Source organism: Bacillus rossius, chromosome 3, assembly GCF_032445375.1.
Source record: "Bacillus rossius redtenbacheri isolate Brsri chromosome 3, Brsri_v3, whole genome shotgun sequence".
NCBI lineage: Eukaryota > Metazoa > Arthropoda > Insecta > Phasmatodea > Bacillidae > Bacillus > Bacillus rossius.
In genome coordinates, this window is record NC_086332.1 from 25,297,527 (window position 1) to 25,315,988 (window position 18,462).

The following is an 18,462-nucleotide window of genomic DNA, read 5'->3' on the forward strand; positions in this document are numbered from 1 at the left end:
TACAGCACTACATATAAATACATGGAGCGTACTTATTTTATTTCTATTTTTAAGCGACACATAACAGGAAATGATTTAATATTTGTGATCAACACGTCTAAATGTATCTTTATCTTGAATAATTGTATAATAATGTGTGTAATAACTTTTCGAATGGATATTATTTATTAAATTATTGATTTTAGCATGTGGTTTCTCAAAGAAAGCTTTTTTTTTAAATATTATTTGTTTGCCGCAAAGAACTCATTCATCAAATTATAGTTTTTGATGTTATACTTATTTAGGCGCGTTATGAAAAAAATGATGAGAGTCAATTATTACGATGCGCGCGCACCATGCAACGAAATTTTAAGAAGGATGAAAAAAAAACTACATACAAAAAAAGACTAAGATACAAATACAAATTATATAGCCTATGTGCTTTTAAACCTTATATTTTAGTGATTAATATTGAATATTGGTCCATATTATTGAAAAAACATATATTCATTGAAAATATGATTTATAGGAATTGTATTCATTAACTTTTTCAAGAGTATTTATATAAGTTTCCATATGTATAAATTATTTCCAGTGTAAATTATTTAATTATTATTTAATATTAATAGTAAATTAATAAGTTAGAATAAACATTCAGTATATTTATTGGTTTTCATTATTAATTCAAAATTATCTCGAATATTTTACTAAATTGAATAATTTTATACATGATTTATATTAATAATGAATACTGAGTTATTGTTTAATTTTTTAATTTGATGAATTTATACTTTACGTTCTGTACTTATAATATCACTCCAGTCATGTTATTATTTTATATGTATTAATTATTTGCATGCTAAATTAAAGTCAGTTTTTTTATTAAGCCAAGGAAATACGTATAACTTCTAACGCGCGTACCAATTTTTTCTCTCCCCATTTTTGTAATTCTACAAAGAGGTTTCATTTCCTTGTTTAACTTTTATGCGTATTGTTTCGGGAAAGCAGAAATATAACATGAGCATTCTTTTAAAATGACAACATGGGTACTATTAACCTTGTAGGCATATGTCGCAAACAATCTTCCGTTCTTGAAAAGAGCGCTAAGTCATGACTGAAATTACCTGGCAATGGGAGCCGCCTAAAAATATTAACATTAATAAAAATAATATGATCTCGGCTTGTAGTCTGACAGAGGTGCACCACTGCGATTGGCTGGCCCCCGAGGTCCGGTTTGATCTGCACTCGGGGACTCGGCACGGCTCCGCCCAATCACAGCAGCTGCAGCTGTCACGCGACCCATCACTCAGGTGCCCCTGTGCATCAGCGACAGTGTGGCGAGACTCAGTGTGCGGACAGCTGGCCCCACTGTCTACTCCGTGGTTACCAAAGTCAGTGGAGGGTACACGAATATTTTCAGGGGATTTGGAGGGGGGGGCAGGTTGCAGGAATTTGAAAATGAATGAATAAATAAATAAATAAATAGAAGTATTTCAGTACTCGCCAGTGATGTGTAACATATAACCTCGTTAACGAGCAAATTCATGTATTTTCATGTTGTTCATGTTGCAAGTAAACTTTTCGACAAGGTACAATTAATATTTTTAAAGTTTGCGCACTCGTTAGAGTTACACTTCTATGGCATTACTAAAATATTAACCTATAAAATTTTAAAATACATATTATATTTGTTTTTACGTAAACAATAGAAATCAGTCTGTAAATTACTACAAACAAACCTTCACCTTATTGAGCTGATTTTACATTATTATTAGTATTATATTATAGTGTTATTAAAAAGGTAAAAAATACATTTACGACGGCAAGACTCGAACTACGTCCCTTGATTTTAACACGCGCGCGCCCTATTGCTGTGCTACCGTTTGACATACTGATAGGAGAATATGTATTATAACATTGCAATGCGAGTTTTCTTAGTATTTTAAAACTTGTAATTACTTTTTACTATGACTAGTTTTGACGTGACAACGTCTAATAAATCGATGAACGCCGCCTCACGCACGAAAAAGTGTCCCGTTACGCACATTGTTCCGTTACGCTGTGTCCCGTTACGCTCATTGTACGCTTGCGCCGCATCTATCTCTCTTCCACTCGATTGGCCTATGCGTCCGAGGAGAAGAAAGACAGCGGCAGCACACAACTTACATCTACACGTGAACTGTTTCGTCGACTGGTTATAAAGTGAAGTGAAAAGTTAATGTGGTTTTCATTGCTCATTACAACAACAATTTCGGCAATAAAGGTTAATTATTCTTGCATTTTAGAAATCTGATTACTAGTATAATTTCAAGTATTTATTCTTTTATTATTAAAATAAAAATTATTCAATTTTATTTATAAAAGTATGCAATCATTTCATCAATGTTTTGTTATGACGTCACGTTAAACTATCGTCCGTAAACCGACTTTACAGACAACCAATTTTGTTTACTAAATATATTCCGGGATAGTTTCACTATCATAAAATTTCATTTGGCACATCAGTGTGTTTGGTATGTACCCCAATCTTTAAGAAAATTTCTGTATAGGTGTTTATGTTGTTACACGTGGATCCGCAATCCTCGTGTCATATTTCCGTTCATCGTCTTCCGTTACATTTTCACGAAATTACTTCTGCCAAATGCCGTATACCGAGATCTAAGATGTTTACATATCAAAAACTTACATAAACTACAATGGGTTTGGACTTGTATATATCTCCAAATGATTTACTTACTGTGTATCTTTTAGTTGTGAGAGCTCACCATGTAACACCAAAAATATAATAACCACCTTCATCGAAATATCGCAAATTTTTGCTTCACTTCGCCACTGAATAAAGTGTAAATAGGACTATATCAAAGTAAAAGACTTACATTTTTTATAAAACACGTTACTAACTACTTCTGTGTTTGATAGTACTAGCAACTCTTACACAATATATAAATTGTTTTGCGCCACTTACCCATAATTTTCGCATGTAGACTTTTCGAGAACATAAGACTTGGTAGATTTGTTGAAAGCATTGGTGACATCGAGTTCACGTTCAGCTAAAAATGGGGGAAACAAAAATGTACCACGGAAAGTATTTGTACAACATAACATCCCATAATGAAATTATCTTTTCTCATCAAATACCTCTATTTTATACATATGAGCTCTTTTTATTTTTATTACCATTTTTTTACTAACTCGCTTTCGTGACCGTCTGTTTGGTACAAATTTTGTAATCGATTTTAAACTAACTCAGAACTGGATGATGAAAAAACAGACAGAAATATATATATTAATAACATTGTCCCTGTCAATATCTGATTAATATGTTTAAACTCGATTGCAAAATTTCACACACACAAGACTAAAAAGAAAAAAAGTTAGTTAAATAAAACATTTTTTTGATACACCAAGTTTTTAAAACGGACTAAAAATTATAATATATTTTTCCTTAACCACCATACAGATTCCTAACCCCATACAGATTGTCCTGAAGATTAGTGATTGTGAATTTCTATACCGATGAAAATACTTGTAAGATTTAAAATGCAGTAGATAATAGTGAGTAGTTCAGGCAGTAGTGGTCGTTGAGAAAACTCACACAACAGTTCATATCAATTGCAGTGCAATACAAGTGTTAGTGACTTAAGTGAACTATCCAGGCATCAATAATTATCTATTGCTTGCGCCCCACATTCAGGACAATATATATCGGGTTAGGGGTCTGTATGTGGTTAGGAGAAAATATTTTATACTTTTAGTCAGTTTTAAAAACGCGGTACATTAAAAATAATTTTATTTGTTTAAATAATTTTTTTCAAGGGGTCTGCAAGCTCCAAATTAACATTTTCTAACAGGTAAATAAAGGAAAAAGTATACCGTCCAAATCTTTCATAGCATATTAAGAATTATCTTGCATTTTCTGAGCTTGTTGCATGTTTCACCCATATGACTGTAACAAGCATATAAAGTATAAAAAGTAAAGTTAGCATTACATCGCTTGATAATGCTCAGATGCTCAAGTCGACGCGGAACCTCCATATTATAGTGGACTTCGAACCACTTGGACCGACTCTATGCATACATGTTAGAAATTTGCATTTCCACTTAACGGAAAATACTTTTTAAATAAGGAAAATGCTAAAGGGTTGCCAAGAAGATGAATATATTTTAAACTTTATGTATCAATAAGGATTTCCTCTGTTAAATATTGATCGTAGATGGTTTTTTGAAATAGTTCTGAAGCCGTAAACTTACCGACGTAAGGCAAGGACGTTGATACTGTCTAAAATGATAAAAATCAATAGGACATGCATACACTTAAATCTCATCACAGCTTAGCACTTCATTACTGCCATGACTAGTCCCTTTTGACTATTTATTTCAACAATGTAAATAATGTCAGAATATTGTCACGTTCTATGATACACTCGAGAAACCTACATAGCTGCAGCATTACAACTTACGTCTACGGAGTTTTAATTACAAAATAACGTATGTATACGAATCTGAACCAATTGATAGGCCTGTATTGATAGAAGTATCATCATGTAACCAACATCGTACGCCTTTCATAAAACTAACAATCGATATGCCATTTGTCATGGGAAAAAATTCTTTCAGATTCTGAAAGCAGTAATGCATTAAAATGTAACATGTATGAAGTTGTTGGTGAAGCAGGAGTCTTGGGCATGTTTGATGTGGTGCTTAATGTGGCCACCTGGCTATTTGTCCAAACAGCATGCAGAGCTCCATGTGTTAACGCACCTTTTCCAAACCGCTCGAGATTTATTAAAAGGTTCTGCTTACGAATAACATTTAAAAGCCATTGCATGTTTCTGTACAACATTTCGTTCCATTATTCCATCTATAAAGTGTATTTTTTGGACAGTGAAAAAGGCTTAAACGTATGTTTTACCGGACATTTTCAGGTATGAAAAATTCTGCACACTGTATTGTTAGTGGCATAGGAACGTACAGGAAGCCTTAATTTTCAATATTCCATCATAAAATGATGGAATACTGCACGCCAGTTTTATGCCTGGTGCGTAAAGGCGACCACCTTAGCGTTTGTGCTGCTACTCTAGGCAACAAAATGAATATCATAAATGTTCGTCTCTAACGAACTGCGGTATCTGGGCGAACGTGCTGCTGTTCTCAGCGGCGGAAGGAACTTGCGACCGCCTGCGCCGGGAGTTGACAGGAACGTGGCGCTGCGTGGTGGTGGGCTTCGGAGTCTAGGTGTTGGTGCTGCCTCGCTCGGAGATTCGCAGAACTTCCAGGAGACTACAGCTGGCGGTGTTGACAGCACATTGAATGGAGTTCCGTCAAATTGAGAACTCGTATTTCCCAGCTGTATCTGTCCGATCTCTGGGTCTGAGTGCGACTTTTGCGTGAGACGAGATTTTGTCAAGTTTGAACTTTCGTCTTCAGGCAGATTACGTTGCCGAAATTGTATTCCAGGTTCTGAGATCGCTACTACTGCTGTTTTGTCCGCGTCTTCGAACTTTTTGGCCAAATTCCTTACGGCCCCCCTGCAAAAAAGAAATGGTACTATCATTTTTCAAAGTTGTTACTTTTTACTTAAATGTTACATCCAATAAAGGGTTATTTTTTTATTTTTTGGGTTAAAATATTGCCTTATAAAAATTTGATAAAAGGTTAAAAAGAATTAGGGAAATAAAGTAGGTACTTAGTATATGTTTAGAAATTGTAAATATTACTTATGCCATGTGATATATAACTTTATCCTTTGGTATTAAAATTATGACTATCATTTCTCTAATGTCACGACTACGAAGCAGAAAGCACATGAACACCGATCACATTCCACACACAACCCAGAAACCTGAAACGATCAAAGAAATGGCTGGTTCTTAAAACACTGAATTTATTACCTTGGACAATTGAAGATATCGTTAGAAAACTTTATATCTAATATTTTTTAATAAAAACATATTCTAATGTGTTCAGGGCCGGATTTAGGGGAGGGCAACCTGGGCGAAAGCCCCGGGGCCTCCACAAACGGAGGGCCCCCACAAACGGACTCATACAAAAAGGACTATGGAAAAGACCAATCCCCGGAACTATTTTACTACCAAATTCTCGCAGATCAAAATTTCAGAGCTACATTACCAAACCTTGAAATTGCATTGAGAATGTATTTGGTTTTGATGGTTTCAAATTGCACTGGAGAGCGCTTATTTTCAAAAACGAAAATTATAAAAAATAGGCTCCGAACCACGATGGGACAAAACCGTTTATCGAAGCTTTCTCTCCTGAGCATTGAAAGCGATTTATTCCGGGAATTGGATTTCAGCGAAATCATCAACGATTTTTCGGCGAAAAAAACTCGGAAGGTTCCGTTCATTAACACTAAAATTTAATTTCATATAATTCTTGTCTCCGATTATATTTATGTATGTTTTTTTTAATATTAAGAGAATCTACTTGATTTCACAATAAATTATTTATTGGAAAACTCGACTGAAAAAAATTGTTCATTTTATTTGGAAAATAATTTGGGGCCAGGGGGCCTCCGCTCCTCTGTTGCCCCGAGGCCTCTAGACCTCTAAATCCGGCCCTGAATTTGTTTACCAAAATAACGTGTGCGTGGAGTGGTCGACGCACGACATAAGTGAAACTTCTTGCTTATTATATTATTAGGTATAGAAAATATAATTCTCTTTGGTTGAAGTCGCAGATCAAAATAAAATATATGCAAGTATGCGAGCGTTAAATTACGCTATTGCGCAAGTGTGCAGGTGTGCAAGTGTGCAATTATGCAAGTGTGCAAGTATGCCGCGTCATTTCTACTTCTCTGCCATCTGCTCCTCTACCAGTTCTCCCACAGGAAATTTCACATTCATTTGCTTATAGATTGAATGTACATAAACATTTTCGTAAGGCAGAATTTATAAATTACGCAATGACGCAGCACGTAACAAACTCAAGAAAATCACGCAAGATATTTCCACTACTTGAAATTTTAAAACTTTATAACATAATTTTCTTCCCCTTACTTAACTTGATAATTCATGTATATCATGAAAACATGAATCATTCAATAACTGGATTTAAAAGTGTTAGTTATTATCTTTCAATGTGCGAAAGTGTAACAAGAGAAAACGTGATGCATAATTTTAATTATCGTTACACAATAATTTGAAAGTGCATCGATATTTGCAAAGCGTTTTTGCGTATTGGTTAGGCAGTTGATAAAGGGTATTTTAAAACGTCGTTATTAAACATTTTGCGTCTTGGGTAGTTTATAAACCCGGCATAAATGTAAATGTTGTAAATGTAAAAGTAAGTGTCCGGTTCATGATACTTCGCACCTACCTTTGAATTTTGTGACAGTCCTCACTTGCCATGGTTTACTTGAAACTCAACGTTAAAAGCTCCCGTTTGTACTGGCAGAACGATGCATAGAAGTACACACTGTGGGAAATAACGAAATAACAATGTCAGTTATTTTGTTGCCAATCACTGCAAACTCCAGGTACAGACCTAATACTGACAATGTAAAAATGACTCCAAATCAATCCAACGTAACTTTAAATAAGAGGAGACTCGGTCTTATGAAACTACTGGAATCCAGCTTTCAGCGTCAGTACTTATCTCAATTTCAGTAATTAAAAAAAATTATTTTAATAAGTTTTCCCCTAAGCCACATTCACGTAATAATTAATCTCCTACTTAAATATTACAAGTTAATTCTACCTTCAACAAAGACAAAAAAAGCATTACAATGGTAGGGACAATAATTAAAATAATTTTTGGAACAATATAAGAATAAAATTGTATCAGTGAATTGTAAATATTTTTGTGACAATGGATATATTTTAAAACGAAACCAAAACCTGTTATCTGGGCTTGTGTTCTCATGCTATTCTACAGAGTTGGCAGCATACAAACAGAATGTCAGCTAGGTTTTCAGCGAGAAGTATCTCATATACTGCCATTCAACCTTATAAAATGGCATGCGCAGTAGACACGTGTCCAGCTGCACTCTCAGAATGCACGTTGTGACAAGCCCAGCGCTGCATTGAAGTAAAATGTGTGACTGATGTTTAATCACAGAGCACACCACAGAGTGCGATAGGGAACACCAAAGCGTCCCACTGATACTGACTCGCCGGACAGTTGGTGAGCCGCCTGACGCACTGTCCGGATTAGATCGCCTACTTGAGTCGCTCCGGAGATTTCTATTTTCGCTTCCGGACGGTCAGTTTTCTTCAGGCACATGGGCTACCGTTGCTGTGACATCGTAGACCGTAACCACATTTCACGTTAATGCATGGTGGTTACCAAAGGAAGAATATTGGTGGTTATTTAACTTTGCAATTGGGTACGAGCCTTCTTCACATTTGTAAATTCGGTAATCCGGCATCGTTTGAACCTCTCGCGTTCGAAATTTTTGTGGGGTTTCGATTTTTTTTATATTATATTCTGACAACGCCCTATTTTCAAACGTTCCTGATTAAAGAGCTGTCTGTATAAGTATTTGTCTGAATGTTTAAAAAATCATAAAAGTAAAGTTTCAAATCGCGGTAGACACACGTATGTGCTGAAGGGATTCGCCTAGTCAGGGGTGTATTTGTGTTAGTGGGGCTGAATGATAAGTGCGACGCTTGCTGGTGCTTCTAGCGCGGTATCGCCTCTAAGCGCTAGGCTGTGGATTGGCGCGCAGTCTTCTCGTTGTGCATAGGACAACTAAGAAAACTGAGTGATATATGGAGAAGGAATGAAGATAATGGTGCAATGCAAGTCCTTTGAGTGTTTTCTAGAATCTGTACCGGGTGTTTCGTGTCTAAAAAATATTCTGAAAACACGCATTTTTAGTAATTTTTAACTTTTCTAAAAATACAGTCTAAAAACGAAGCGTAATCTTAAATGCTTTTCGTAAACAGTCACCGCTCAAATATCTCGAGCAGTTTCCAAATAGCGTGGATTCTTCTGAAACTCTGCGCACACCGTATGTGCCCAGATTGTTTAAAATTATTTCCACAGGCCTGCCTAATGTTAAATAACATAAACGGACAGTAATTCAGGAAGAAAATTCCATTAAAGATATGTTTAGCCTGGAGTGCAGTTTGTGTGGTGCAGTAGGTGATTGGGACCGAGGCATGACGAGGTGTGGGGTCGGGCCCACACGCCAGTCCCGCCAGAACTGGCCGCTGACGCCAGATAAGTCCTCTGACCGCGGCGAAGGAGTCGGTTCTCACCTCCCGAGGCAGGCGCGATGAGCTGCGATCCGCCGATCAACGGACTGATTATCTGCGCTCGCCAATCACCGTCGCGGTTAGCGGGGTTTGTCTATCTTATCTCGCCATCGCCCACTCGCGCTAATCGCCGTGCGTTCTTGTTGACCGCGCAGATTTCCCAGCGTGTGGGGCACGCTTCTGGCGGGACTCGAGCGGCACTCCAGGTCGCAAACACCAGAGACACACGGGACACAAGTACAGCGCTCGCGCTCCAGTTCAGTAGTCCCTACCGTCGCATTCATTGGCGGATCCAGAGGTTCACCTCGGAGGGGGCACTCTAGGATTTCAGAATAGCCAGAGAAAAAATGTCTTAAAATTACTAAATTTGTATTTAATCTATTCACACTACACATATCATCCAACCACCAGATTTTATGATTCTACAAGAAATTCATTAATTATATTAAAATATTTTATTGGTTGCAGAAACAAACCTTTTTGTCGGCAATATTAATATAGCAGACAACTGGTTTTTCGGGGGGTGGGGGGGGGGGGCACTTACCCCTGGTGTCCCCCCTTGGATCCGCCACTGGTCGCATTCCATTTACTGTTGCTTATGCGGAAAATGCATTAAATTCGTGCACAGAAGCGACAAAAGTTTCCAAGAAACAGTTTGTAATACTGCAAGAAAGATATTGTAACTGTGTTCAACACATGACTATGGTTATTTTCGTATTTAGGGAACGGTTTGCAAATAACTTTAACTATTGGAGGTACTGGGACAGCATAAATCATTAATTTTGTAATGATACAGTTGTTTTCATGTAAATATACAGATTTATATTTTGCATGAGTGCACTTACTTTCATAATAAACGAACATTTATAATTACAATAACAATATCAACCTATTAATTTATGGATGGTGCTTATTTACAGTATTTCGAACATACGTCCAAGGTTGCAACATTAAATAAAAATAATAATTTTTATGTTTCAATTGTGTCTCGTTTTATTCTACTTATGCAGGTGTAATAAGAAATAAAAGTGCAATAAAATAAGAAGTAGAGGAACAAGCACAAATACATGTTGCTATCCAAAATGATTTACAGTGTGTGTTAAAGGGAGATGCATTTAAGATGTCAAAGTTTAGTACAGGAAAAATTACGGAAGAGAGAAAGCAAAATGTCTCCAAAAATTTACTTTTCTTTTTTTACTCCTTAGGTAAGAGCGAAGGGTTAATCGTACTTTCCGCTAATTCTTGGTGTCTTTCACTTGAAAGCCATTAGCCTACTGACTACAGTGTTCTCACAAGATACATGGTTGCAAATTATGTTTTAGCCAGTTCCACACGCCGAGTTGGTTTCCTCTTTACTTGACATCACAGTTTTTTTAGGTAAATTTTTTCCGATTATGGTTCTCCTTAAATTCTTCTCAAATGCACCAGATATTATCTCTCAGCAGTAATGATTAATTTGAGAAAACTTGTGAAGAAACGTGTCAAATTTATGCAAATATGCAGTAATTACTGTTTTGGGTTAAGGCTGTACACAGGCCATGACTGACCTGCGCGTGTGACCAGACCAGCGTCCGCTCAGCAGGTCAGCGGGGCTCGAGGTTCCGAGAGGCTGTCCAGCGAGGCACTGAGGCACTGAGGCACTGACTCACCGGCCAGGCCCTCCGTCCGACACCCGCAAACACGGCCTGTGTACCCTCCTCGCTGATAAGCCCCCCTGGACTGCGTGAGCGGGGTCGACCTCCACGTCACCGTGAATCCTCGCACAATAGTCAACATGTCTTACTTGCGGCAGACAGGGTAGGCCACTATAACTCAGGAGTGGGTGGCTCGATGCTGAGCGCCCCAGTCCTCACGACCACAGCCCGTCTCCCAGCTGCTCATTTCCCAGACATGATCCAAGCGGACTATTCAAGTGCAAAATTTCTCTTTTAATGTGTGTGGTGGCCACGCGTTCATCATACAGAATGTCCATAAAATTAAATAGTTTGCGCTTGCAGCGCAAAAGATTGGTTATTTCTCCAATTAGTAGAGGGTGAACCTGTAAACTTTATTAGGAAACTTGATCCAGCCCCTCCCCATTGGAATCTCTTTGTACGACATGTGGTTGAACATCGAAGTCCCTGACCGTTGGATCAGTCGTAATGGTCGAGGTATTTTTCGCTGGCCTCCGCCTACACCTGACGTGCGATTGTTTTTTTCCTTTTTAGGCTTTACGTTCCGCCGTTACCTAATGATCTGCAGAGTTGAGAGACAGAATTAGGTACTCCGGGCGTATTAACCAAAGTGTGGGAAGGATTGGATGTGTGCCGCATAACTACAGGTGCACATATTGAACACATGTAATAACGTACTTTCAGAATGTCACATCACACCAAAAAATCACACATTGTTTCAATTATATTGACATTTTTACTTCAAATAGTCTTCGACAGGCAAGGTCGAGTGCAGACATTAATTAAGCGGCAACAAGTGCCTATAGTGGATTCACGATGGAGATCAATACCCAAAGATTACAAAAGTGTTTAGTACCAAGATTACAAATGTACGTAATGAATTAAGTTAACCCAATTTGTTTAAAATAGAGAACTGGTATTGTCGGCCAAGCACATTTCGTCATTAACATATTTTTCAATAAATAATAATTGTTAATTTTTTATATTTCACTTTAATAGATTATTTATAATTAATATTCATTACAGTTAACACAGTTCTTTAGTGTTCATAATGAAATGTTTTAGCAGTTACAATGGCTAACAAATAAATTAACTGATTCTGGCTTTGATTTAAATAAAAATATATATTCATGATCCCACAAATGTTCTAATTATTATGTCACTCTTGTTAGCAATACCAACCGTAGCCATAATGCAAAAGTTAAAAGTTAACAGATTGAAAATATTCGGCTATAATTGTAAAACAAAGCTGTTGACAACACAAATAAAAGTTTTGATGTTAAATTTCATTATAACACACCCACACGTTTTACCTCCATCGGCCCCATGCATTTTGTGCTGTACAGTATATTTACTGTAAAAAGAAGGAAAAACCAAAATTGATAAAATAATTTTTGGTCTGAAATAACGACCAAGTTTATTTAAAATGTTTACTTTTGAATGGTATACTGTATAAGATTTGAATTTACTACTTACTAATTGTCTTTTAAACGCAAAGCAAAGTTGTGACTTGGACCACGTGCTCGTAATTTAGTTTCATCTCAACGCCGTAAACGTGACCAACCAATTTTAACTGATTAGACAAAGTTATTTTTGAAGGAACAACACCTTATAGATGTGGTGCAGTTCAGCAATTTGGGATGTCACTGGAAATACATTGTCAGATCGAAGTCGTAAACCTCTGTTCTTCACACACTCCACATCCTTTTGCGTGAGACGATAAGTGATGGAACGATGCAAGTTATCAAACCATACAATTTTATAGGATTTAAGAATAGATACTAAGTAGTAGTTGAAATGTTGTATAGTTAAAGTCATCTGTACGGCAGTTGGTTAAATAGATTAAAATATAGGCTCACAAAAAAAAATGAAGGAATTATTGTTATAGGCCTACTTCATTTATTTTGATAGGAAATGGACATTTTGGTTCGTTCTCAATTTGACTGATTTTCTTTAATAGCAAAGATTACACACACCAACTCTTTAACTTCTTACCTCCATGAGAGATACCATATTTGTAGTCAATTGTATAGGTTAATAATATCCATTAAAGGTTATAAGAGCAAAATTTTTTTTAGTGAAAAAGACATGAAATTTCCAACGCTCGACTTTCTCTAGCCAGTCCCATTTCAATTGGGGGTTTTGTCTATCACTGCTTAAAATAATCAAATTTTCCAATGGGAGTTCGTTCGGTTTGTGGTCCTCAAGGGCCTTCGCCTTTTGTTTTTCAAATATATTTATTTTAAATTAAATAATACATATTATTTATATATAATAAAATAATAATAAATAAAAAATGAATATAATAAATAAATACATTTTTTTAATATTACACTTAATTTTGATAATTACTGTTTTTTGTGTAATATGTTTTTAATAACTTATATTTGACTTGTTCTGTATCATCTGCACAACAAAATAATTTATTATGAAAGTGATACTTATAATTACATTAATTGTAGAAAGTGAGTCACTTGAATTAATATGTCGATGAACAAATATTTAGGTGTTTTTTTTCTTTGTGGAAATCGGAATATGAAGAAAAATGCAAGTAAAAAATGTTAGTTTTATGGAAAAGACATAGCATTTAATTTTACGTCAAATGACCAGTTTAATATTTTAAGTAGTAATACTTATCTATTGTATTTGCTGAGTTGTGTCGAAGTAAGATTTTAAATTTCCCCAATACGATTTGGACTTAAAAATGTATAATTATATTTTTCAATTTGAGGCGATATATTTTACAAAGTGATTGAATTGTTTGAGAAAAACCATTATCAATGAGGTGCAAATTTAGGTTTGCAAAAACACTCATACACGAAATTTAACATAGCAAGCATTCTTTAAAATAACCCCTAGCGTTATTTTCGTATCTGTACGTAATCAGTTGCATGGGTGTTTTATATGTAAAATAAGAGAGTAAAAAACTAGATACTGTTTTCATAAGTTTAATAATTGGGTCTTTATATAAAATAAAGACTGAGCTATCTAGTAAGTAAGCAATTTACAAAAACGGGCATGTTAAACTTCCATTTAAAAAAACCGTTGCGTACTAATATTTCACCCTCAATTGTCAAAAAAAGTAAAAAATATATTAATATCTTCACGTGCACCTAACTCACTAAACTTTATGTACAAAAGCAATTCTAGAAAATTGTATGATTTATTATTTGAGTATTAATAAAATGGTGGAATAATAATGCTACTGTCAACAGAAGTGAAATCTTAAAACTTTGGTATAAGTGTATTTTCTTTTTTAATAGGTATATTCTGAAAAATTAAAATGTCATAATTATTAACATTAATCTGGCACTCCAAGAATAATTACATACATTTTCATATAGTTTATTTATTAATCATAATACATGCCCGTATAAAATATCAATACAATTTAATTTAAATAATAATTAGTACACATTTGTGTTATTTATACTTTGTATTTGTATTTACATAGATGTTAAGGAACTTTATTTTCATTATGAGGGGCACTGATTTTTAAGTGATGCACATACAAATGACGCTATTTCGTATAAATGCATGTGAATGCTGAACAAACCACACGTGTCATCAAACCCTTAAGCCTCTTTGCACAGCTGTAGATGTATGTGCGTTACTTTGTCATTACCTTTTTTTTTTTTTTAATCTTTAGAAAAACTTCCATATTTTACACATAAAAAATTTGATATTTTCAATCTGGCCTTTAAAATATCTATTGGCCGTACTCAGTAAAACAAAATAAATAATAGTTTAAAAAACACACTTTATATAGAAAAGCAAACTAAAAAATAGAATTTTTTTAATAAATTTGAATTAAGAATAGTGTAAAAATTTTTAATAAATATAAATTAATAATAGTGTATATAAGAAAAAAACGTGAGGTGCATGGTGTCAATAGTTATAAATATTTTATTGACATATATGAGTAGAAGGATTATCATTTCGAAAATATCTTAAAAAAATTGGGTTCGCTGCAAAGCGTCTATTTGTAAGATAATTAAAACAAATATATACCACGCATTGTTTAACGAGGCCTAAAATAGATATTTTTTTTAATAATAAGATTAGGTTGGTAAGTTTATAAAAGGCTTTGCTCATGTTGAAATAAATAGAATATTTTATTTATATCTGGATGTTATATTGGCGCGCAAACACACACATGTATATATAAATATATACGTATATATATACGTATACATATATATCAATTCCGATTACAGTTGGAATATCATTTATTAAATATTAAAGAGTAGTTGAGATAAACTACTACTTTGCGGAACACCTAATATCATTAAATTGAAATTGCATTTGCAAATTTGACTGCTGCAAAGCATTTATTTGTAAGATAATTAAAACATGAGTATACACAGAGTATTATGTGTATGTATGTATGTACATAATACTGTGTGTGTTAAAGACGATCTTCCTGATTGAAATAATATTTTTAGAAATAGAATTCATGTGCCTATAAATAATTTTTTCTTCAAACATGCCTAAAATACTACATAAACGAGGTATTGGTCAATTGTTTGAGACTAAAATTTAACTGTCAATAATACTTCAAAATAATATATACCGATGAATGGTTAATCTCTCAACACCACTTAATTCAAATATTTTATGTACTAAAGCAAATTTTTTAAAAATGTTTAAGATTTATTTGTAACGCGGTGGAATGATAATACTACAGTTACTAAAAACTAAAACGCTACAAACCTAAAAAATATATATATGCAAAACTCCGTTCCCCCGGAGAAACCCCCGGAATGGCCACCGCATGGGGAGCCCAAGAAAAGAAACGGGCTCCCCATTTGGAAGCCACCTGGAAGGTTTTTTTCTGTTCCACCCACCGTTTCTTTGGTAGCCTGACTTGTTACAAGGGATTGTATTCCTACCAGAGAAAATGCCGCCATTTTGTCTGGGCAATCCGCCTTGCAGGAGCCGGGGCGCGAACCCGGGTCCTACAAGTCACAAGGCAGGCGCTCTACCCCAGAACCAGAGTGGTAGAGCGGATACTTGCAGTCTTCTTAACACTGACATGATGTTATTCCACAGGTTTACTTCTAGTTTCGTGTGTCATGAACACGTACATCTAACCTCGGTAACGAACAAATTTATGTGTTCTTATGTTTTTCGTTCAGCATGAATTATGTAATTTCATAACAGTGAAATATAATTTGTATAATTAGTCAGCCAATTTTTTAGTTGATTTCCTGCAAACAAACTTACAGTCCCGCTGTGCAATAATTATACAGAAATATAGACTCGTAAAAACATATGTAAGAGCTTGCACTGTTATGGTAAAGTTATTTTGAAATAAATGTTAGATATTAGAAGATTATGTTTAGTTAAAATGTGTGTGCTTACAAGCATGAAGTTATTGTACAACATTTTATTTTTTGTTTGTTTTAAAAGCCACAGAAAAGTTAACCTTGTTATTTTACTTATGGCTTTTTTTTCTTTTGTTTTACCGTGCTTAATATGCGCAGCTAATACTGGAAAGCTATTCAAACAACTGTTTGCAAATAGGCATTTTCAAAATCTTAAATTAAGTACTAAATCAATGATAGTGTTGGAGAGGAGATATCAAATTAAAAGACATCGCCGGAAATTTAGGTAATGATAGTACTGACATTAAATCGACCAGTTTCTGAAGACTAAGAATTTAAATGACGCTAGTTTTGCGAGATATGCTTACTTATTGAGAAATATTCACATTATTTGAATACAACTATATTTTATTGGAACTTACAGTACTCCTGAGTACAGAATTCTTGGTAATAGCTTACATCAGGGTTAAGCAGGAGCATAAATGTTTTATTTCATACAATTAAACATGAACTTCTATGAGTTCACAACTACAGAAAGTTTTTATTTAATATTTGCGCACAATGCAGTGACAAGGCTATTTAATTATTTGTAATTTTAATTGTAACAAAAATTGGAATTCGGTGTTTTTATTTTGTAATAGTATAAAACATGTACTAAGTTTTAACTGTTACAGTATCAAACGTTCATTTAATGGTTGTGTATGTTTATTTTCGTCCAAAAAAAATCCTACAACAAGAGATTTCACTTTCCTTATAATTTTGTTGTTGTAAATTATTATGTTCGAACCTTTCCTTCAGTTCAACAACTTAAGTAGATACAATAATTTCGTAAGGAAATTAAATTATCCATGCATACTACACTTGATATTTTAAGATCATTATGAAATAATATATAATTTTATTTTAAATACATTTTTTTTTGTAAACGTACGGGTTTCAAATACCAAATGAATACTTTAATTTTTCTTTTTTTTAACGGTTCTTGCAATTGGGGAGATTGATTATATATAATTTAGGACATACACCATTGCTGATTATAATGTATATCATAAGAAACCTCAATAACAGACAAAAAAGATAAATGTGCAAACATACAGAAAACAAGAGAAACTCAGGGAACATCAACATTTAAAACATAGACAGATAATTACGTAGAAAAAAATTGGTAAAATTTTTTTTTAATAAATATAAATTAATAATAGTGTATATAAGAAAAAAATATTTTATTTTAAAAGATAGCATGGGGTGCTTTTTAAGATATTGTCGAAATGATAATCCTTCTACTCATATATGTCAATAAAATATTTATAACTATTGAAACCATGCACCCCACGCTTTTTTTTAAATTAAATACATTACTTTATTATGTACACTATTCTTAATTCAAATTTATTAAAATTTATTTTCTATTTTTTAGTTTGCTTTTCTATATAAGCGTGTTTTTTAGTTGTTTTAAACTATTATTTATTTTTTACTTTTTAGTTTGGTTTATTTATAATTTAAAGTGATACTTCTTTATCGACGTATGAAAGAAATTTTATAACAATGTAAAAAAACTTGATAGTTATTACATCAATTTACTATTAAAGTAGATTTTGAATAGATATTGGCTGCAGTTAAAATAAAATCGATAAATATTGTTTTATCTCAGAAGTGTCTCTAGATGTGGCTCATTTTTTTATTTATTACATGACTTTACTATTAAAGTGCTTCTAAAATATATATCCAATATAGCGTGTTGAAGAACTACAGTACTCAATAATTTCAATATCCTGCTATGAAAATCAATATATTCGGGAAGTCATTGATGTTTATTCTAAGTCAGCATATCTGATGGGTGACCATCCTTTGTTTGCAAATGTCTCACAAAAAATTTTCTCCCATTTGTTCCAGTCCGATTCCACTGTAAGTTTCATTTGCATGCAGTTGTACCAAACTACACTGGAGTATTCTAAGAAATGTTTTAAAATTTCTATTTTCTTTTTGTCTTCTTTGTTCAGGAAACGTTCACATTCTTTGTTTAAATCTTTAATACACTGGTAAGCATTTGAGTTTCTGCCCGTGAATTTCTCAATCATGAAATCTTTTGCAATTTTCCTTAAATTTTGAGTTTCAGATATAGTTTTTTTTTTTTTCAAGAAATTTTTTCTAACAGTTTTTCCAATTTTTTATTTGATCCACTAGGTATAGGAATGGGGCTACTGGCACATGGCTTCTGGCTGAGGTGCCGAGGTGCCGACCGCCATATTGGATTGTGACGTCACG

General features: G+C 34.1%; 1 protein-coding gene across 5 annotated transcripts in view; it reads right to left on the reverse strand.

The window, feature by feature from the left end:
* LOC134530391 (espin-like) overlaps nucleotides 1–18,462 on the reverse strand; it is a 98,440-nt gene that overhangs the window by 26,802 nt on the left and 53,176 nt on the right. For 3 of the 5 annotated variants that reach the window (XM_063365168.1, XM_063365167.1, XM_063365169.1), the window contains one exon: nucleotides 2,945–3,029. In XM_063365168.1, the coding sequence (XP_063221238.1) occupies nucleotides 2,945–3,029 (85 nt within the window). Of the gene's footprint in view, nucleotides 1–2,944; nucleotides 3,030–5,100; nucleotides 5,508–7,314; nucleotides 10,069–10,744; nucleotides 11,858–18,462 lie in introns of those variants that run through there. The other 2 variants (XM_063365165.1, XM_063365166.1) reach the window with 2 other exon arrangements.